The sequence below is a fragment of the Hyperolius riggenbachi genome, chromosome 5 (assembly GCF_040937935.1).
Source record: "Hyperolius riggenbachi isolate aHypRig1 chromosome 5, aHypRig1.pri, whole genome shotgun sequence".
NCBI classification, from domain to species: Eukaryota; Metazoa; Chordata; class Amphibia; order Anura; family Hyperoliidae; genus Hyperolius; species Hyperolius riggenbachi.
Genome location: NC_090650.1, coordinates 222,879,432 through 222,903,015, shown reverse-complemented (window position 1 = coordinate 222,903,015; position 23,584 = coordinate 222,879,432). Strand labels below are relative to the sequence as shown.

Genomic DNA, 23,584 nt, shown 5'->3' with positions numbered 1-23,584 from the left:
AGGAGAGGGAAGGCTCTGGGTCCTATGGAGCCTTCCCATTCTCCTGCTGTTCTCCTCGCTCCCCTGCAGGCTCCTCCGTTTGTATCTCCTGCCAAGGGAGGCTTGTCAGTCTTTGGAAGCACTCGGGTTCCAAAGACCAGTGGCTCTGTGCTGCGCACGAGCAAGTGCGCAAGAGAGGGTGCTCGCGCATGTGCAGTACGGAGTGGCTGATCCTCGGAAGCCTGAATGCTTCCAAAGACTGCCAAAATGCTCCCCAACTCAGAAGAGAGCTCCATGACCAATTTGGTCATGGACTGCGAAGGGCAGGGGGAGCCTGCAGGGGAACGTGGACCCCAAGAGGAGAACAGGGAGGCTCTATAGCAGAGTTCCCCAACCCTGTCCTCAAGGCTCACCAACAGAACATGTTTTGCAGAAAACCACAAAAAGGCACAGGTGTGGTAATTAGTGTCTCAGCAGAGCTGATTAACTTCCTCTGTGGCTTTATACAAAACACGCACTGTTGGTGGGCCTTGAGTACAGGGTTGGGGAACACTGCTCTATAGGACCCAGAGCTTTCCCTCTCCTTAGGTAAGTATCTGTTTTAAAAAAGGCCTCAGACTCCCTTTAAACCAATGTAGTCCTTCTCCACTGACACCTTTTATCAACAAGGCATTTGCTTGAAGTATTGTCAGGCAATGGATGTTTTTCATGTTTATTGACTTTTTATTGTGAGTAACTTCTAGATCTAGAGATGCTTGATTGAGAACCACTAGAAACCGGCAGTTACAGAAATATTCAAAATAAGAGTGTCTTGATGAACAGTTATAGTCAAAATCACTGAGACACCTTTTCATAATTTTGGTGTTTGATGAGAAGACATCTGTATCTGCAGGATTTCACACGCTGCACTTTATTTTTCTTGTAATACAATACATGAGGCTAGGGTGAAACTCAGGGCAGTCTCTTTCTACCCTATAACAATTGTCAGCATTTACACAGCTCACGCTGTATGGTGCGTATGGATATATAATATACTGTATATTGTAGCTTGTTTTGAGGCCCTCATAATCTCATACAAAGTACTTTTCTAACAGTACATTACCCCTACCTATATTTGTAAAGCTTTACTAAGTAACTTAGATAATATTGCATATAAGGATGTGACTAAGGGCTGGTTCAGACGGACGTCTGCATGGTGTCGTGTTTGGGTGGTTTGCGGCGGCTGCGCGGTCAGGCTTTCAGTAGCCTTCGAGACGCGTTCCGATGCGGTCGCGTTTTTTCTTCCTCTAGGGGGACATTAGCCGTCACGGTTGGCCGCCCCCTGGAAGCTACATGTCACTTCCAGGGACAGCTCGAATGCTAGCGAAAATCGTAACCCGAATGCCGCGATCATGTAAACGCGCGCAAAAGCTCGGTGTAAACGCTCTCATTCACTTGAATGGGAGCGTTTACCGCGACGTTCCGAACGCTTGCGGTAAACGCTCCGCAAGCGTCTGTCTGAACCAGCCCTAACTAGGCCCTTCCTGATTTGGGGTGGGGGATTCAGATTCAAGAAACAATACACAGCCTTTCTGATGGGTTAACCGTTGGCTCACAACAATGTGGCTGTATGCCATTCTAGAGTCCCAGTCCTTGCAGGAGTTACATTTATTGTCTTTCAGCTGATTGCTATCAATAGGTAATAGATAGTGATACATTTGTAAGCCGGAATGGCACTACATTTATGTGATCAGTATTCTGTAGTATATTGAATTAAAACTTATAAGCCATTTTAAACCTACAACTATTTAACATGAGCAAGTAGCATGACACTTTCTACTAAACTATAACTAGAACAAACTAAAACCATTCTGACTTATATACAGTATTGCTCTCTGCCTTTACCAGAACAAAAGTAAGGAAGACAGTTTTGAGAAGCAGGTTACATACATTTGACTTACCAGTGTCTGTTGTACTCAGTGTCATGCATTATTTAAGAGCTGCTGCAAGCACTGTTTTGTAAGGCCTAAGAAACTCTATCTCAGCTATTTAAAGGACACAGATTTACTCAGATTTAGCTGCCTCTGGGCCATGAAGGGAAATCTTTCTTTTTATAAGTGTACCCTTCTATATAAAAATGTTTTTTTTTTGCTTTTATACTGTCACATATTCTTGTGTTTTAGAAACAAAGCAACAAAAATGTAAATTTATGTACAGTGGAATGCAAAAGCTTGGGCAACCTTGTAAATTGTCATTATTTTCCTGTATAAATCGTTGGTTGATACGATAAAAAAACGACAGTTACAGTTAATATATCATATAGGAGACATACACAGTGATATTTGAGAAGTGAAATTAAGTTTATTGGATTTACAGAAAATGTGCAATCATTGTTTAAACAAAATTAGGCAGGTGAATAAATTTAGGCACCACAAAAAATAAATGAAATCAATATTTTGTAGATCCTCCTTTTGCAGAAATTACAGCCTCTAAAAGCTTCCTGTAGGTTCCAATGAGAGTCTGGATTCTGGTTGAAGGTATTTTGGACCATTTCTCTTTACAAAACATCTCTAGTTCATTCAGGTTTGATGGCTTCCGAGCATGGACAGATCTCTTTAAGTCACACCACAGATTTACAATTATATTCAGGTCTGGGGACTGAGTTGGCCATTCCAGAACGTTGTACTTGTTTCTCTGCATGAATGCCTTAGTGGATTTTGAGCAGTGTTTAGGGTCGTTGTCTTGTTGAAAGATCCAGCCCCGGCGTAGCTTCAGCTTCGTCACTGATTCCTAGACATTGGTCTCCAGAATCTGCTGATACTGAGTAGAATCCATTTGTCCCTCAACTTTGACAAGATTCCCAGTCCCTGCACTGGCCACACAGCATGATGGAACCACCACCATATTTTACTGTAGGTAGCAGGTGTTTTTCTTGAAATGCTGTGTTGTTTTTTCTCCATGCATAACACCACTTGTTATGTCTAAATAACAAAATTTTAGTTTCAGCAGTCCACAGCACCTTATTCCAAAATGAAGCTGGCTTGTCCAAATGTGCTTTAACATACCTCAAGCGGCTCTATTTGTGCTGTGGGTGGAGAAAAGGCTTCCTCTGCATATAGCATCTCCTTGTGTAAAGTACACCGAATGTTTGAAGGATGCACAGTGACTCCATCTGCAGCAAGATGATGTTGTAGGTCTTTGGTGCTGGTCTGCGTGTTGACTCTGTCTGTTCTCACCATTCGTCGCTTCTGTCTAGCCGAGATTTTTCTTGGTCTGCCACTTCAAGCCTTAACTTGAACTGAACCTGTGGTCTTCCATTTCCTCAATATGTTTCTAACTGTGGAAACAGACAGTTGAAATCTCTGAGACAGCTTTCTGTATCCTTCCCCTAAACCTGATGGTGAAACAATCTTTGTCTTCAGGTCATTTGAGATCCCCATGTTGCTACTCTTCAGAGAAAGTTAAAAGAGGAGGGAAACTTACAATTGACTCCCTTAAATACTCTTTCTTATAATTGTATTCACCTGGGATTCACCTGTGTATGTAGGTCAGGGGTCACTGGCTTACCAAGCCAATTTGAGTTCCAATAATTAGTTCTAAAGGTTTTGGAATCAATAAAATGACAACAGTGCCCACATTTATGCACCTGCTTAATTTTATTTAAGCAATTATTGCTCACTTTCTGTAAAGGCAATAAACTTCATTTCACTTCTCAAATATCACTGTGTGTGTCTCCTATATGATATATTTAACTGACATTTTTATCGTAACAACCAACGATTTATACAGGAAAATCATGACGATTAACAACGTTGCCCAAACTTTCGCATCCCACTGTATATATAGGAACACAATCTTTGATTTACTTTACCAACAGAAATGAAATATGTTTTAACCAGGGTTTACATTATATTCAAAATAAATTGCAGAGCTGGTCATAAGAAAGCCTCTCCAAAGTAGCTTACCATGCAGCTTAGAGTACTAGGAAGCATAAAATAATGCTTCCTAAAAAGTCAGGTAAGCACATTCCACTGAGAATAGCACCCTAATCAGACTTTAAACACTGGGGCCTATATGCAATCCTTTTCTCCTGTGTTTTTCTTATGTAATATTTTCCCACCTAAATAATAAAATGCCTTTTAAGCCACCAGAAGGCAAAAAAATAATGAGGATAATGGTGGGCACTATGGATTTATTTTGCAGGCTACCTGAACTGAAATATGACATTATGAGATAAACATGGGTATATGTAGTACTAATCCTACAAAAAAAATGCATGAGGTCACTTTATTTTGTTTTATTGCAAAAGTTAAAAAACAAGTGTTGCTATCTTCTGGGCAGCATGGTGGCATAGTGATGTGCACAGAGTTTGTATGATCTGCCCGTGTCTGCATGGGTTTCCTTTGGGCACTCCAGTTTCCTCCCACATCCCAAAAACCTACAGATAAATTAATTGGCTTCCCCATAAATTGGCCCTAGATTAGGATACATACACTACATACATACATTGACATATGACTATGATAGGGATTATGAGCCCCTCTGAGGGACAGTTTAGTGACAAGACAATATACTCTGTACAGTGCTGCGGAAGATGTCAGCGCTATATAAATAGTAAATAATAATAATACAGAGAAGGGACACCAAGAGCCAAATATAGTGTAGTATGTACTGGTAGCTGAAATAAAGTATGATAGCGTAATAGGATAAACTGAAAGCAGGATTACCTCAAAGGCAACTATCTCCTGAACCCACTCAGGATTAAGAAGTTGCTCTCCGTTGATGAGGAAAAAAAGGGAGTAACACTCCTCCACTAGGGGTGGACTTGATATAGCGTAGTATGGATACAGAGGCGCCAAAAGGATAACAGTATCTAAAAAGATGATAACATGAGGACACATTGGTGGACTTACCTCCTCCAAACAGACACAAAAATTGCCTATGTGTTTGTCAAATAGAACAAGTTTATTTACATACTCCAGGGGACAATGCAACGCGTTTTGCAGGTTTGATCCCACTACCTCAGGCAAGAAATACGGAGTAATAGCATATGTGGACAGTAGAAGAGCCAGGCACCTCTGCGTGTAAATAAACTTGTTCTATTTGACAAACACATTGGCATTTTTTTGTGTCTGCTTGGAGGTGATATGTCCACCACTGCCTCCGCATGTTTTAATCTTTTTAGATACTTTTATCCTTTTGGCGCCTCTGTATCCATACTATGCTACATAATAATAATAATAATAATAATAATAATAATAATAATATCTTTGAAAATGAGCCAGTCAAAAAAACAAATCAAATTAGCCTGCTTTCTTGAAAAGTAAGCCAGAAGGCAATGCACTTCTATTTGGCTGAGAAAACCCTGCCGAGAACATTGTAGTTTAGTTTATAGAGGCATTACTTCTGTTTGTTTTGCAATTGAATAGAGCAGATTCATTATCACGCAGCGGTTTTAAATTCAGTAATAAAAGGCAGCCCTTAAACTGAAAATAAAAACACATACAATTAATTATCTTATTTAATGTGCAAAAAAACAAACTAAATCTGAAAGAAAAACTGTATAAAAAGGAACCTTCTTACCCTGAAAAACACTAAATCCATTCTAGAGCCCCTGACCGCTTCATTGTATTGCTGCATAAACATGTCAAGTCTGTTTGAAAGCTGTTGAAATGAAGGGATGGGCTCGTAGATTTTAGGTGCTTCCAAATCAGCATCATCTGGTTCATCACCGGTAGCTTCTGGGGCATCTCTTAAAAAGTCCACAAAGTATGACTCTTTTGCTACACTTTGCAATAACTCTTGTCCATGATCTTCTGCTGCAACCTGAAGATAAAAACAAGCTCAATCAGACAAAGACATTATACACAGTGAGGGCTGGAACCCACAGGAGCGCTTTTGGCAGCGTTTTGGCAGCGCTGTGATACGCTAGCACTTTGCCAAAACGCTGGGCTAATGTTAATGGATGGGGCAACTTCCACAGGAGTGTTTGCGTTTCCCAGAAACGCAAATGCAGGATGTGCAGCATTTTGGGAGCGTTAGCGCTTCAATGTAAAGTATTGAAACGCTAGCGGAAACGCTCAGCAAAACCTAAACTGAGGGGTTTTGCAGTTCAGCTCACTGTAACAAAATAAAAAATAAATCACAGGACCAATCAGGATAAAAACGCAAAACGCAAAACGCTACGCAACCGCTGAGCAAAAAAATACAATGTTGCAAAACGCGACCGAAAACGTGCATGAATCCGCTTGCAAACCGCTCAGACAAAACGCTGCGTTTCACGTTTGCTGATTTCAGTGGGTTCCAGGCCTTAGAGAATAGAGCATTTACTATCCTTATTATATAATATGAAACGTTCTGATTTGTTTGCATACTAAGCAATGGCATACATGGTAGAGACAAACCAGTGTTCATTTACAATCTACAATTGATCTAATCAAAATCAGAAAAAAATTCTGCAGACGGATCTAAAATTACTGATAAATTATTGTTTTATCAGTCATTGAATAATTGAATGTGCTCATAAATATCGTTCAGTTGTGCAAGTTATTCTGTGTCCACATGCTAAAACTCAATCGATCTAACGCATACAAAAAAGTGCTGGAAACTGCTTGGGACAGAAGATCGGTTTTACACGCTATACATTTGTTGATTTGCCATTCCTGGCCAAGTTTGGCTAAGGACCACATTGATTGTATTAGGTCACTAAATATGAAGTCAGCTTTGACTGAAAAAATAGCATGATGCAATTGTCAGACTTGCCAGCATTAAACGCTGGTGAGTCCGATAATCAGGCGATGATAACGTTGCCTGATTCAATTGCACTTAGCCCTAGGAAGGGTGTTAAAAAAAAACTTGCTTGAGCGATTTTATCACCCAGCAAGCTCTTTGCACCTTATCCTATTGCACTTTTCATTAGAGATGCGAAGTTCGGATCTTTGCAATGATCCGGATGATTCGAATCGGATCATTGAAAAGATCCGGATCTTTGACCTGAATCTCGGATCATTTTACAAGGGAAGCATTCGGGGGTGAAATGACTAGCAGGACAGGAGAAGGGGAGGGGGGTGGACACACAGAGAAGGGGAGAAGATGGACAGAGGGCAGGGAGTGGACAGAGAAGGGAGGAGGGACGAGCAGAGAGCAGAAATGTTCGTTTGCACGCAATACCCACATGCTGCAATCATATGCTTTACATATATTTCACCTGTTTGTTCATCTGTATACTCCCAACTCCCATTCCCCAAAGCATTCCTAGAAGTAAAGTGCAGCTGTTTAGAGCAGTGCTTGAGGATCATATTGCACAGCAATTACAGTGCCTGCCCTGTCCTAGCCCAGCACGCTGCCTGTAACGTTACTGAGCTGTGCCAAAAGTTTCCAATGTGTTCAATGTGCACAACTACGGAACAGACAGCCTATAATGAGCAGCACATTTCAGCCAGTATGTGTGCTCTACACATATCTGGCAGTGCCACCGATGTCCCCTCTCTCTCATCTACCTGTGGCTGTGCAAGGCTGCCTCCCCTTCAACAGAGCGATCCATCTCTGCTCTGCTTCCAGGACCCCGCTGCCCGCTGAGAGGGGGCGTGTCACTCCTGGCCCCGCCCCCTTTGCAATCCGAATCACTCATTTTGATGATTCGGATGATTCGACTCACAAAATAGATTCTGATCAAAGATCTGAATCGTTCATGATCCGGACAACACTACTTTTCATGCTGCCAGACATGAGCATTAGCTTAGACCTGCACAAAGCAGATCTAAACATGCTAACACAAGTCTTCTGCTGCTCCATCCAGGAGTCTCCATTACTAAGGAGACCCCCAGAGCTCCCCATCAGTCCATTTGTGTATCGCCGAACCCTACTACAGCTGAGCCCGGTACCCCCGGCCCCAGGCAATTCACCCCACAGCACTGCCGAACATTCGCTGCAACTCCTGTCACTGTAATTGATTTTAGAGTGTACCTGAGATGAACCCTATGCATTTATTTATACTTACCTGGGGCTTCTCCCAACCCTATGTGGTCCGTGGCCTCCCTCGCCATCCTCTCCGGTCCCTTCATTCACTAGATATTCTTTCTGGCAATCCGTTCAGTTGCCGTCAGTCGTAGGCCACTGCACACGTGCGGCTCGGCCGCGCACTTGCCCTTGCAGCACTCCTGTGCCTGAGAGCGTTCTGTGAAGGCACAGAATGCTCTCAGACACGGGAGCATGACGGGTGTGTGTGTGTGTGCAAAGCCGGCCTGCACGTGCGCAGAAGAGCACAGCCAGACAGATTATCAGCAGTGATCTCTAATGAACAGAGGAGCCGGAAAGGACTGGACCAAAGAGGATTTTAATTGGTCCAGACAGTGGACCAATGGGGCGCCCTAGCGGGAGCTTCAAAGATGTTTTGCCGGGGCTCAAAGTTGATTACAGGGACAGGGAGTCACGGCAAGGGGTGACCGATGTTTGGCGGTAAGTGCATGCTCTCGCGACGGATGTACGTGCATCTCCTGGGGGAGCAAGGTATCAGTGCTGTGGTGCTTTTGTCTGAGTAATGCTCCCTAACGATCACCCATCGCACAAGAGGAACCTGCAATAGGATTTGTCAGTAATCCTTGTGTGATGGCCAGGTGATAAGTAGGTTGCATATGCAAGCAACTTATCACCTTCAATTGCTGCAGGCCTATTGTATTTAAATCTACAAAGTATAATGTTACCTCAGCTTAGAAATGTTGTTTTCAAAGCATATTTTGGTGCAGCAATGTTATGGTGTCATAACATTGCCACATTTATTTTACAGTATATTTGTAATCATGATAGTTTTATTGGCCATGTTTATTTTAATGGATTTGGTTAAGGATTAGGCAAATACTAAGGGATAACATACAGGTTATATGTAACTGATAAGGTTCAAGGATTAGGGTAAAAGTTAAGTTTCAAAAATACAGGGGCTGCAATGCATTTTTTCTTATTTACTATAATCATCAAATACTATAAAACATGTTTTCAGTCAAAATTATATATAAAATTTTACATTTAAAAAATGATTTTATCCTCAACCAAAAGACGAACTGCAAAGAAAAAAGTCCTGAGCTAGCTTTTTTGGTACTGTAGAAACAGATGAGCAGAATGGAGCAGGGTTATGTACATTATATCCAGTGAAGCCAATGTGTCAGGCCAAGGACATGTCATTTGTTATTAGAGAATCCAAGACTCTTTGCAGAATGAGTAACAATTATTTGTAGAACGCAAATTATTAAAAATAGTATAAAATCACTTGAAACACTTTAAAAATAACAATAAAATAAGACTGAAATTGGAGATTTAACTACAGGTTGAGAATAAGGGTTAACAGCTATTTTCACCTCTTCATTTAATGGACAACTGTGGCAAGAGGTATGTGAAGACTGCCATATTTATTTCCTTTAAAGTGAACTTGAACCAAGTAAAATTATTTAAATTAAACACTGCAATTCAATATTACATACTTACCATGCCTTCAGTTTCTCTCAGAAGCTCACTATTTTCTTCTAAGAACGATTCCAGTTTAGATTTTGTCAGAACTGAAATATATCACTTGCTGTCATTTATATATCAGTTGCTGTCAGTTATAGCTGAAAAGACAACTGATGAGCAAAGTAATGTCTATGCTTCCCTATGGCTCGTGAGGGTGATATTACAGTTCAACAGTGAGTTGACCTGGAAGCTGTTGTGGGGTAATGGCCATTTTCAAAATGGAGGACAGAGAATTCCATCAATCACACTGGACAAACAGGATGCAGGAGAGGGGGAAAAGATTGAATACGCGGGAGGTATGATGTGTGTATGTTTATATTGGCTCTTAATTTTCAGTTCAGGTTTGCTTTAAGCAATACCAGTTGCATGGCTGTCCTGCTGATCCTCTGCCACTACTGCCACTTTTAGCCATATACGCTGAACAAGCATGCAGAAGGTCAAATGTTTCTGACATTATTGTCGGATCTGACAAGATTAGCTGCATGCTTGCTTTTGGTGTTATTCAGACACTACTGCAGACAAATAGACAAGCAGGGCTGCCAGGCAACTGGTATTGTTTAAAAGGAAATAAATATGACAGCCTCCATATTCTTCTTACTTCAGTTGTCTTTTAAAAGCTAGCTTTTAGTACATACCATGGTGTTTTACCTTGGAAAAATACATGCCACTAAAGGAGATATCCAAAGAAGTAAAACACTAATAAATATAATAATAATGTACTATGAGGGTTTAATTCTTGCTCTAAAAGAATGTTATCAAACCTATTCTCACAGTAAACTACTGTGTCCATGTGCTTTAGGGAAACAGTTTTTCATATAACGTAAAGGTTTAATAAAAAAAAAATGAACCTTATCACTACCTTTTTCAAAGTGTCCTCAAACCAGTCCTTATCTTTCTGGTCGACAAACCTGTCTGCAATCACACGTGTGCATTCATGTTGGAAAAGTGCTACTAGAACATCAGTACTACGACAGATGTCAGATGTAACTGTTAAGATCCCCTGCCAAATACGACTCAAGTCCCGCAAGTTAAAGATGTAATGGAATTTTGCTGGGGTTGGCAACATCTGCAAAATAAATACATAAATAAATAACAAAAAATTATTGATGCTTAGCCTTAGCTGTTGTAAAAAGACATCATCTGGCAAAAGGAGGAGATCAAGGCTCTTCAAATGCAAACAGAATATGGATCACTACATAATGTTGTATATTCTATTTATTGCTTATGAAAACCTTACTTAAACCCTTTGCATACCAACAGTCTCTGGCCCCCTCAAGGACCAGAGACTGATGGTACCAGAAAATGGTGCCGCCCGACGAATCGCCGAACATACACACAGCTCTCGCCGGTCACAACGCTCTCCAATCTCCGCAGGCTCCTCTCTCTGCCATCTATATGACGGCAAACCACTGTCAGCCAGTCAGGAGCTGCGTTCATTGGCTCCTGAAGCTGTCTATCAATGTAAGCCAATGTGATTGGCTCACAGTGCTCACGCTGTCAGGAGCCAATGAAAGCGACTCTTGACCTGCTCACAGAGCTCTGCTGTCTTATAGACAGCATAGTGAGCGAACTGCGGTGGATGCAGAGCGGCAAGATCGGTGGTAGCGATGGGAGCACACGGTGGTGAAGGTGAAATCTACATCCTGTCAGAGCCGTACAGCCATCTACAGGACGTAAATTTCTACCAACGCAGCCTGGGAGCGATCAAAAAAGATTAGCATTAGTAGAAAAACTAACATAAATAGGGGGAGGGAGAAAAGGGTATATGCATGAAAAGATATAAACAAGGATTCTGATTAGTTGCTATGGGAAACCATTTTCTTTCAGTAATTATGATACATAAACCTGTTCCATTACCAAGTAGCTTGATTCAACAAACTTGGCTCCACAACATCAGCCGAAGTCTTTAGAAGTTTTATTTTAACTATACACAAATTTACATAAATCCTTTGCTCACATGGTTTCTGATTTTGATTTGCATCACACAGTTTTCTACAGGTACTTGCAACCTAAACATGCACTTTATTGCCAATTCAATACTATCACCAACATGCTAGTTGATTCTACTCTGTATGATATACTTCGTGGCCCATCAGAAACTGGTCTCTGTACTAGATAGTGTGCTTATTTTCCCCTCAGCCAGTAAATGGGCCCAGGCAAAGTGTTTGGCTTGGGAGGGTGATTTGGGAGCACTGCTCAAAGAGGGTTGGGATGACACTCTTGAGAAAGTTAATATATTATATATATAATATTTCCCTTCATAAACATGACTGCTTACTATATTTATTTTCTTAAAATTACCAAGCAGATTGTGAACATGATACAAAACATTAATTACCTTGATTTTCCACAAAAAGTTTTTATTAAGGAAAATATTGTAGAAAGTACAAACAGTTCAATTTTCATAAAGAGAGCATACATAATACTTTAAGAATATGAAAACCACATAGCCCTGATAGTGCAAAATGCCTCACTATGGAGGCCAATGTTAAAGGCTCATCAAAAGAGCGCCGGCAGCCAGGGGCAACATATACCGGCGCTCCCGGGGTATTGAAGTATACCGATATGTAAGGGGAGGGTGCGCATAATACATTGGGTCCAAAGTACAGGGGGGGAATGGACCTCATTGGGGGTGACCTCAAATACCATTGGTATCAGGACTAAGCAAGGACAGGGGGAGTGTGCCGTGGGCACTCACCTGTGCATTAATGTAAGTAGATTGAAATGTAAAGATGTGGGGGTAGTCCCCGGAGGGGGGGGGGGGGGAGGAAGAGAGGGGGAAAAGAAAGAAAAAGAGAGGGCGGAGCAGGGGAAAAGGAGGGGGGGGGGGAGACAGGGGAGGGGGGGGGGAGAGCTCTCCGGCCGCATGTCCCGGGTGACAAAGAGCCGTCCAATATTGTGGAGCTCGAGGGTTGCACAGTCATATCGGGGGAGCCTGTCCCGGGCGTGCCCGACTCCGGATCTACTACACCTCTGTGATTAGATTGGTGGGGCATCTTAGGTATTGCGAGGTGTATGGTTTCCAAACCTTTTCAAAGCTACGAAGGGAGTCGTCAGAGATGGCTTTCATCTAATTACCTTGATTTTAGTTGCTTGCCACACCTTCCGAGTGGTAGGGACCAGAGCTGATGCCAGCCTGCACACTTCAAGAGGAAATCCCCTTTGTTCACAAAAATAGCCTTCAGCCACTGTCTTGAATATTTTGTCAATTGAAGAATTTGAAGGGAGAGTGCAGTTAAATACTGTAAACTGACGCTTCAAGCGTTGGGGGATATCATTTCGACCGCCACCAGGATGAATCATGGCCGCCACAAACTGGATGTCGACAACACTGGTGAACTCACCAGGCTTTTCTAGGTTGTAAAAGCCCTTTTGCTCCATAAGTTGCCTTACAATTTCATTAGTTATCTGTTAATCAAATATTGCATAGTTAACACATGGTAACACTTTCTGCAATTGATTTAAATATTTTGTTTGCGGTAAATTATGTCATGACCTTTGTGACTACTTAGTATGTAATGCATGCCAACAGGAGGCTGATTATGAAAGACAAAGCACAGAAAACTTAGTGATTACACAGAACTTTTCTTTATACATTTTTGCAAATACAGAATAGATAGAATAGAACAGTGGGATGCAAAACCTTGTTAATCGTCATGATTTTTACTGTAAAAATTGTTGGTTGTTATGATAAAAAATGTCAGTTAAATATATCATATAGGAGACACATACAGTGATATTTGAGAAGTGAAATTAAGTTTATTGGATTCACAAAAAGTGTGCAATAATTGTTTAAACTAAATTAGACAGGTTCATAAATGTGGGCACCACAAAAAAGAAATGAAATCAATATTTAGTAGATCATCCTTTTGCAGAAATTACAGCCTCTAAATGCTTCCTGTAGGTTCCAATGAGAGTCTGGATTCTGGTTGAAGGTACAGTATTTTGGACCATTCCTCTTTACAAAACATCTCTAGTTCATTCAGGTTTGATGGCTTCCGAGCATGGACAGCTTTCTTTAACTCACACCACAGATTTACAATTATATTCAGGTTTGGGGACTGAGATGGCCATTCCAGAGCGCTGTACTTGTTCCTCTGCATGAATGCCTTAGTGGATTTTGAGCAGTGTTTAGGGTCGTTGTCTTGTTGAAAGATCCAGCGCCGGCGCAGCTTTAGCGTTGTCACTGATTCCTGGACATTGGTCTCCAGAATCTGCTGATACTGAGTGGAATCCATGCGTCCCTCAACTTTCACAAGATTCCCAGTCCCTGCACTGGCCACACAGCCCCACAGCATGATGGAACCACCACCATATTTTACTGTAGATAGCAGGTGTTTTTATTGAAATGCCGTATTCTTTTTCCTCCATGCATAACGCTCCTTGTTATGCCCAAATAACTCAATTTTTGTTTCATTAGTCCACAGCACCTTATTCCAAAATGAAGCTGGCTCGTCCAAATGTGCTTTAGCATACCTCAAGCATCTCTGTTTGTGTTGTGGGCAGAGAAAAGGCTTCCTCTACATCACTCTCACATACAGCATCTCCTTGTGTAAAGTGCGCCGAATGGTTAAATGATGCACAGTGACTCCATCTGCCGCAAGATGATGTTGTAGGTCTTTCGTGCTGGTCTGTGGGTTGACTGACTGTTCTCACCATTCGTCGTTTTGTTTATCCAAGATTTTTCTTTGTCTGCCACTTCGAGCCTTAACTTGAACTGATCCTGCAGTCTTTCTCAATATGTTTCTAACTGTGGAAACAGACAGCTGAAGTCTCTCAGACAGCTTTCTGTATCCTTCCCCTAAACCATGATGGTGAACAATTTTTGTCTTCAGGTCATTTGAGAGTTGTTGTTACTCTTCAGAGAAAATTAAAAAGTTGAGGGAAACTTACAAATGACCCCCTTAAATACTCTTTCTCATAATTGGATTCACCTGTGTATGTCGGTCAAGGGTCACTGAGCTTACCAAGCCAATTTGAGTTCCAATAATTAGTTCTAAAGGTTTTGGAATCAATAAACTGCCTAATTTTATTTAAACTATTATTGCGCTCTTTATGTAAATCCAATAAACTTAATTTCACTTCTCAAATATCACTGTGTGTGTCTCCTATATGATATATTTAACTGACATTTTTTATTGTAACAACCAACGATTGAAACAGGAAAATCATGACGATTAACAAGGTTACCCAAACTTTTGCATCCCACTGTATGTTATTAATAAACATCACAGATCTCATATAAATTAATGAACTGGGCTATGTTCTTCATTATCATTATTGTAAAGGTCATGGGTATGCCAACCAAGGGAAAAAAAAACATTATGCATATTTTTGCTAATTCAACATTGCAGATTTTTTTTCAAGTATAGATTTGTATTAACATGACATCTGTGGGAAAGAAATGAGAGATTACAGTAAAAAGTAAACATTAGCAAGAATGTGCTGGTCTGAGCACATAAGGAACGGGGATGATTAATGAAATCCATTGTCTAGTGACCTGGAGACTGACAAAAATGTGGCCTTTTCCAATTAACAACTAAACAATTTCCCATAAACTAAATTGGTATGCTAATGCATTGTTCCACAAACTTTGCCGTGTGACAGCATTAAAATGAATGCAGTATTCAGTTAACACCTGTACATTCAGATTGAGTGGTATAACTGCACATTGCAAAAAAGTAAAAATATAGATAGTGACATCTAGATCACTCTACAAAAATTGATTCCCATTGGTTAAACCTTGAACACAAGCACAAGGTACGTCACCAAGTGGTAATTAGAATGACATTGCAGTTCCAATGCTGTACAGAGGCATTGCTACCATGTTCTGTTGCTATGTGGGTGGACCCATAGGGTCTTTTTATACTTAATGAGTTGCTGTCAGTTGTAACTGAAAGGACAACTGATGTGCAATCCAGTGTCCATGTTTCCCTATGGCCTCTTTCACACTATATGCTGAAAAACTGTAGCTATTTCACAAATCACAATGCACTGCTATGGAGAAAAAAAAAACCACAATGCATACCAACACATACTACTCATCAACACATTAAGTGTAAAAAGGCCATAAGCAGGCCCGGATTCACAGGAGCCTATAGGCACATATGTCCTGGCACCTTATACTTCACCATCTATGAACCTAAAAACACCAGCTGAACTGCACCACAAGTGTGCTGGCTGGCTCAACTGTCACTTCTCCCTTACTTTTCTTGCTCGTCATAGGTAACTACAGGTGCCTCTTAGCATTAGGTAGCCAGAAGTACCCTCAAAATTAAGTAGTTAGAGGTGCCCTCAAGTATTAGGTAGCTAGAGGAACTATTAAGTATCTAGTGGTGCCCCCATTTGTAGGGAGATCTCTTCAGTGGAATGCCGAGAACTTGGTAAGACACCGCTCATTTACACTTTCATAAGAACTCTGCACAGGGAAGGAGGGAGGAAATTGGGTAGGGGAGTGAGCCACCTTTCCATCATCAGGTGCCTGTAGGCACATGCCTACAGTGCCTTATAGTAAATCCAGCCCTGGCCCTAAGTCTATGGTAAAGATTAAATTGTGAGCTCCTCTGAAAAACAGTAAAATAAATGGTTCAAAACACTCTGAAGCACTGCTAAATATGTCAGTGCTATACAAATGGATAGTAATAATAATAATAATAATTACAATAATAATGAGAAGGTGTCAGAAAACAAGTTAATGTTGAGAGGCGGAATTAAGGTTAGGCATCATGGATGGATTAACATTAAGAAGAAATGTTAGACTTTGACATCGAGAAACATTTTTTAGTGATAAGAAAACTGGTTAGGGCTAGGCAATCGATGGAGATTAAATATTTTGATGTGATTTAACTAATATTAATTTGAAAAATAAATCCCTTTATTATTTTCTTCCCATTTTTAATTTAATACAATGTTCTTTGTAAAAAGCAGTATGAGGTAGAAAAGGGAAATGCTAAATCCCCAGGGCAGTTTTATATTGATGTGTAAATTGTTTGCATCACTGGATTAGGAAACTTTTATTTTAGGATCTAAACCTTGTAAGCCAATACAAGTTCTGTCTGGATGACTCACACAAAAGCATTCCATAAATGTGTTTGTTTTCTTCACCATCTTTTTTTCTATTCTTGTTTTATTTGCTCTTCTTCTCCAATGTTGATCAGCCTACCATTCACAATCTGTTCTCAATGCTCATCAGGAACCCAACCCCCAATATATTTGATTTTCCTGCCAGGACTTCCTATTGGTCCATTAGGTACACTATACACTATAGAGATAAACACAGCCAGCAGGGCCGTTTTATCCAGGGCCGGGCGACCGCACTGAGCGCAGATTGGCAGGACAGGAAGGGGGGCGCTGGCAGCCAGGACGACACTGCGGGAGCCGCTGAGAGCAATACAGGTGATGCGCGGTGCAGGCGAATAAAAGTACGCCAGCGCGATCACCATCCTTCCCACACTCCTCCTGGGCGTCCTACGGCATTCTCCTTCCGCTCTGACGTCACTTGACGTCTGTAGCGCGGTATTGCAGCCAGGCAGAGCGCCGATGGAGGAGTCCTGTCCTGGCTGTCTTCACAGCGATGCGTCTGTGTGTTCCCCTGCCTGCCGCCCTGCGTGCTTTCCCCCCTGGATCGGCGCCTCTTCAGCAGGTGGTCACAGACAGTAAGTGTCCTGCTGCTGCTGTCACCTGACTTTCCTTCTGCCTCAGTCCACCAATGTGTCCGCTATCAGGGAGGGGGGCTGGCGGATCGATACTTCCTCCCTGGCCAGCCGCCAGACCCGACAATTACTTTTTAGTTCCAGCCAGGGAGGAAGAAGGAGTGGAGTCCTTACAGGTGGCTGACGAAGGGGGAGAGGAAGAGGACCGGAGCAGCTGTAACCCAGCAGAGGCTGCCTGAAGTTTTGGAGGAGCCCCTGGCTGGACCTGGTCCTAACATGCGGCTTAGGTGAGACTTGGGCTATCAGCCTATTATCACTGCTGCTAGTGAGCTGCAGCTGTCAGCCTGAGGATGGAGTTTACATTGACAGGCTGACAGCTGCAGCTCTCCCACTAGCAGCAGTGGTAATAGGCCCCAGCAGGCAGGCACTCACTCACCTCCACCTTGCTCCAGGCGATGCAGGTCCTCAGTCTCCTGTGTAGTGCAACTACTCTGCACTTCCTGCTCCTTCATTTGCGCTCTAGTGCCCGATGTCACAAGCAGAAAGTGCAGAGTAGTTACACTACAGAGAAGAGAGAGGGACCTGCAGCCCCTGGAGCAACAAGGAGGAGGAGGTGAGTGCTGTCTGCCTGTCCTCCCTACTTTGCAGCTCATCAATTCTGGGAGGGGCGGAGGAGCTATCATACTGGAGGAAGGGGGGGTTGGGACACTTCTAGGTAGGTAGGTGTGTGTTATTATTATACTGGGGGGTGGGGGAAGGTACAAATCTCCTGTGTGTATGGAGGGGTGAGAGGTGGAATAGGGGACACAGCTAGCTATTATACTGCATAGGAAAAGGGGGGGGGGAGTCAGGAGGGGGCACAGATCTAGCTATTTCTGCTACCTCCAGTATGCACAGTATAAGGTAAGGTGATACTGTATGCCTGTACTTAAAGAATACTTGCTGCAGTGTGTGCTGATCTCAGCTACCTCCGGTATGTACAGTATAAGCTGTTACTATGTGCCTGTACTGATAGTATACTAGCTGCAGTGTGCGCTGACCTTTGCTAATTCCTGTATGTACAGTATGAGCTGTTACTCTGTGCCTGCACTGATAGTAATGTAGCTGCAGTATGCGCTGAACTCTGCTACTTCCAGTCAGGGGCGTCTCTAGCCATTTTGTCACTCCAGGCGAGAAATCCTGTGGCACCCCCCCCCCCCCCGTGATTGCCCCCAGCCCCATACCCCGCACCCCTCATGGTGAACACCACTCCTGTGGTGAACCCCACCCCCAAGACCCCCGAAAATCATAATGCAGCAGCGTTTCACCAGAAAATGTACTTATTGCGGCATGGGTTCACCAGAAAATAGTTGTTATGCAGCAGAGCGTTTCACCATAAAATATACTCATTGCGGCATGCACTCACACACACCACACACAGTACACACACACACACTATACACACACACACACAGTGTACACACACACACACACACACACACACAGTACACACACTGCACACAACATACACACTATACACAGTACACACACACACACACACACACACTAGACATGCACAGCACAGTACACACACTATACACACACACACACACACACACACACACACACACACACACACACACACACAGTACACACACTGCACACAACATACACACACACACAGTACACACACTGCACACAACATACACACTATACACAGTACACACACACACACACACACTAGACATGCACAGCACAGTACACACACTATACACACACACACAGTACACACACTGCACACAACATACACACATACACACAGTACACACACTGCACACAACATACACACTATACACAGTACACACACACACACACACACACTTTAGACACGCACAGCACAGTACACACACACACACACACAGTACACACACTGCACACAACATACACACACACACACAGTACACACACTGCACACAACATACACACACACACACAGTACACACACTGCACACAACACACACACACACACAGTACACACACAAAACACACACACACACACACACACACACACACACACACACACACACACACACACAGAGCACACTGTACACAGCACACAGTAGACATACACTATACACATACAGAGATAGGAGGAGTGGAGTGAGACTGAGAATAGCCTGAGATGGAGCAGTTTATCTGTATTGCAGTCCCACATTACACAGAGACTAGTTGCTGGTAATAGGACTGCTGTCCCTGCCAATCTCTTACACAAGTCAGCAAGCAGCCCTCCTGGAGTCTAGGGACTGTCAAAACTTTTCCACCTGTTTAAGACCTTATCTGCACATGCAGTCATTATAACAATGGAGAGAGACCAGACAGATTTTTTCCCACTGACCCTCCAGACGAGTTCTACATCATGCTGTGTATATTTACCAGCTAGCCTGCCCTCTAATTGCACTTTTATCAGCTAGCCTAGTATTTTACATTGCCTTACATCAACAAACCTGAATACAGCAGACACAGGACCAACCCTAAATCATTGAATGAAAGGCGGCCTGGGGGGAAGTCAATGCCTGGCTGCTACACAGTCTCTACATCCATGCAGTTAGCAGTAGCAGAGAGAGAGGGACTGAATTCTCAGGAGTTGGACTCAGGAGCTGATGATGCTGTACTCCTCGGATCCCTGACTAGGATGAGTGCCTTCTCTCACTGACTCATTCATTACTGTGGTTCTTTGAATCATTGAGCTGAAGTCCAGTCAGCCCCGCTGCTGCTGTGTAAACTGACACCTGAGTCAGCTGAGAGGCATTTCTTCTCTCACTACTCAGTGCAGAAGCGCCCTTGCCTCTTCCTGTCGCCTTAGGCGAAAATTTATAGCTGCCTAATGGCTCGGACGCCTGTGCTTCCAGTATGTAACTAGCTGCAGTGTGCGCTGATCTCGGCTACCTCCAATATGTACAGTGTAAGCTGTTACTCTGTGCCTGTACTGATAGTATATTAGCTGCAGTGTGTGCTGATCTCTGCTACCCCCAGTATGTACAGTATAAACTGTTACTCTGTGCCTGTACTGACAGTAAACTAGCTGCAGCGTGTGCTGATCTCTGCTACCTCCAGTATGTACAATAAAAGCGGCTTCTCTGTGCCTGTACTGATAGTATACTAGCTGCAGTGTGTGCTGATCTTATCTGCTTCCAGTATGTACAGTATAAGCTGTTACTCTGTGCCTGTACTGATAGTAAACTAGCTGCAGTGTGTGCTGATCTCTGCTACCGCCAGTATGTATAGTATAAGCTGTTACTCTGTGCCTGTACTGATAGTAAACTAGCTGCAGTGTGTGCTGATCTCTGCTACCTCCAATATGTGCAATATGGGCCCTTTTCTACTAGCTAGCTCTTGCGCTAAACGCTAATGATTGTGATTCAGCAAGTCCCTAATTTTTTTAATGCGATTTTGCTGTGCATAACAAAATCGCGGTAAAAATTGCTCTGCATCGCATTTGTACTTTTGTAAGAATCGAATCGCGGTAGTGGAAAATATCTACCGCAATTCCTATGTTGTTTAGCAAACCATAGCGATTTAAAAATCGCTAGCAATTTGCAATTTAGCATCGCAAACGCTCCTAGTGGAAAAGTGCCCTATAAGCTGATACTTTATGCCTGTACTGATAGTAAACTAGCTGCAGTGTGTGCTGATCTCTGCTACAGCCAGTATGTGCAGTACTGAGGAAGAAGGGGGTGAGGTTGGTTATGGGGGGTGAAGAAATGGAGGGGGGCCCAACCACAAAATTTGCTATGGAGCCCAGTGAATTGTAGCTACGCCCCTGCTTTAAATTACACAGTATTATTTATTATTCTTTAGTATTCATATAGCGGCGACATCTTCTGCTGTACAGAGTATGTCTTGTCATTTAACTGTCCCTCAGAGGGGCTTACAAACGAATCCCACCATAGTCATAGTCTAATGTCCTACCATATTATTATGTATTTATATAGTAGTGACATCTTCTGCAGCACATTACAGAGTACATAGTCATGCCACTGACTGTCCTCAGAGAAGCTCACAATCTAATCCTACCATAGTTATGTCTATGTATGTATAATGAAGTGTTTGTATTGTAGTCTAGGGCCAATTTTAGGAGGAATCCAATTAACTTATCTGTATGTTTTTGAGATATGGGTGGAAACTGGAGTGCCTAGAGGAAACCCAAACAGACCCAGAGAGATACAAATCGTGCCCTGTGTGGGATTCGAACCAGGGACCCAGTGCTGCAAGGCGAGAGAGCTAACCCCTGTGCCACCGTGACGACCCCAGTACATATGCACACCCCGCAGAGGGGATGGCTTTCACCTGTAAACCTGGTTCAGATTGTGCATGAAGAATCCCCTCATTCGCCTGCGGGGGGGGGCGCATTTTTTGACACTCGCCCTGGGAGAAATTTTACCTAGAAACTGCACTGACAGCCAGCTCTGACAATCTGTTTGTCAGCAGCGTGGCTGTGATTTATGAGGGATTGCAGAGTGCAGGGGGACCTTAGGGGCGTTTGGGATAGCAACAGAGGCTGGGCTGTATAGGCAGATCCAGCCTCTATATGCAGATAATATTCTTCAAACCCACCTCGGGTTCTCTTTAATGATTTACTGAGAAATGGCAGACATCTTTAGGTCACAGCATTCTATACAGGTTTAACCTCCTTGGCGGTATGGACGGCCTCAGCTCTGGTGGGCCGATTTTCGTAATTTAAAAAAAAAAAACAGGCCCCCCCCCGAGACCCCGTGCGCAGCCTGGCCAATCAGTGCTAGGCAGCGCTGAGGGGTGGATCGGGACTCCCTGTGACATCACGACGTCGATGACGTCATTCCGTTCATCGCCATGGCGACGGGGGAAGCCCTAAAGGAAATCCCGTTCAGAACGGGATTTCCGGATGGGTTTGATCGCCGGCAGCGATCGGAGGGGTGAGAGGGATGCCGCAGGGAGGGGGGAATCATGTAGCTAGCGCTAGGCTAGCTACATGATTTTTTTTAAAAATGCAAAAAATACTGCTGCGCCGCCACCCTGGCACAATCAACAGAACACCAGGGTGGTTAATAATCTTATACACAGACATGACAAAATTTCAGATAACTTTTTTTCAGGGGCATCTCTAGCCACTTTGTGTGTGAGCAGGCGAAAAAACCTGTGGCATCGACACACCCCCTCCCCCCCCAACCGCACCCATAATCGTAACGCAGCAATCTTTCACCAGAAAATAACCATAACACAGCAATGATTCACCTTAAAATAATCATAACGCAGCAATGATTCACCATAAAATAATTATAACGCAGCAATGATTCACCATAAAATAATCGTAATGTGGGCAGCGTTCACCAGAAAATAATCGTTATGTGGCAAGTTTTCACCAGAAAATAATCGTAATGTGTCCAGCTTTCACCAGAAAATAATCATAATGTGGCCAGGGTTCACCAGAAAATAATCGTAATGTGGCCAGCGTTCACCAGAAAATAATCGTAATGTGGCCAGCATTCACCAGAAAATAATCGTAATGTGGCCAGCGTTCACCAGAAAATAATTATAATGTGGCCAGCGTTAACTAGAATATAATCGTAATGTGGCCAGCGTTCATCAGAAAATAATCGTAATGTGGCCAGCGTTCACCAGAAAATTATCCTAATGCGGGCAGTGTTTTGTATAATTACCTGTAGAAAGAAAAGCATTTACTCACCTGCAGAAGACTCCTCTCCCTGGGCGCAGTTCCCCCCGACAATCTTCCTGCAGCAGCACAGCCAGCCTCCGAAAGTCCCGCGCTGCCAGGCAGAGTAGGGCTACAGGAAGATGGCGCCCGAAGCCCTGTACTGGAGATACAAATAGTCTCCAGTACAGGGCTTCGGACGCAATCTTCCCATAGCCCTGCTCTGCATGCCGGAAGTCTATGCAGGCTGGAGCAGTGAGCTGCGGGGATGAACTGGCATCTACTCTAATAGATGCCGCGGCCAGTTCACCACAGGTGGGCACTTCCCCCCTGTGGGGGCGCCCCAGGCCACCATTTGTCCTTTCCTGGTGGCTGGGACGCCTCTGCTTTTTCTCATTATGCTTAGCAATACTGTGCAGGAAATGGCTTTGGCAAAGCCCTGCACAAATGCTGTTTTAAAATAGTAATTCGTTTATTTTCAAAAGTAAAAGCTCTGTTTCCATAGCCCAACACCAGGTATAATGTTTGCTCTTTGTCTTGTAGGGTCTATCACAGGTCCTGTTAACAAACAAGCAAGGTGGGCAGTTGTCAATGGTAGAGGTTGAAGCGAAGGGGGGAGAAGAAAGCCTCCCCACAAATGGTGACTGTGCAAAAGGTGTAATCCTCTTCCGTCCAGCTTTTCTGTTGTTGTTATCCGCATCATCAGAGATCATATGACCCACCAGCATATAACATAGGTGTTACATGATGGTGGAAACAGTGAGTTGGTGCCATGGGAGCCAGGGGGAGACATGCTGTCAGTGGA

General features: G+C 43.2%; 1 protein-coding gene across 3 annotated transcripts in view; it reads right to left on the bottom strand.

Moving 5' to 3' along the window:
• Window positions 1-23,584, bottom strand: part of LOC137518608 (dynein axonemal heavy chain 5-like) — a 553,928-nt gene that overhangs the window by 225,121 nt on the left and 305,223 nt on the right. For 2 of the 3 annotated variants that reach the window (XM_068236692.1, XM_068236693.1), the window contains exons 53-55: window positions 12,538-12,867; window positions 10,319-10,525; window positions 5,542-5,784 (exon numbers count right to left, since the gene is read on the bottom strand). In XM_068236692.1, coding sequence (XP_068092793.1) covers window positions 5,542-5,784; window positions 10,319-10,525; window positions 12,538-12,867 — 780 coding nt within the window. The remainder of the gene's footprint in view (window positions 1-5,541; window positions 5,785-10,318; window positions 10,526-12,537; window positions 12,868-23,584) is intronic. The other variant, XM_068236695.1, reaches the window with a different exon arrangement.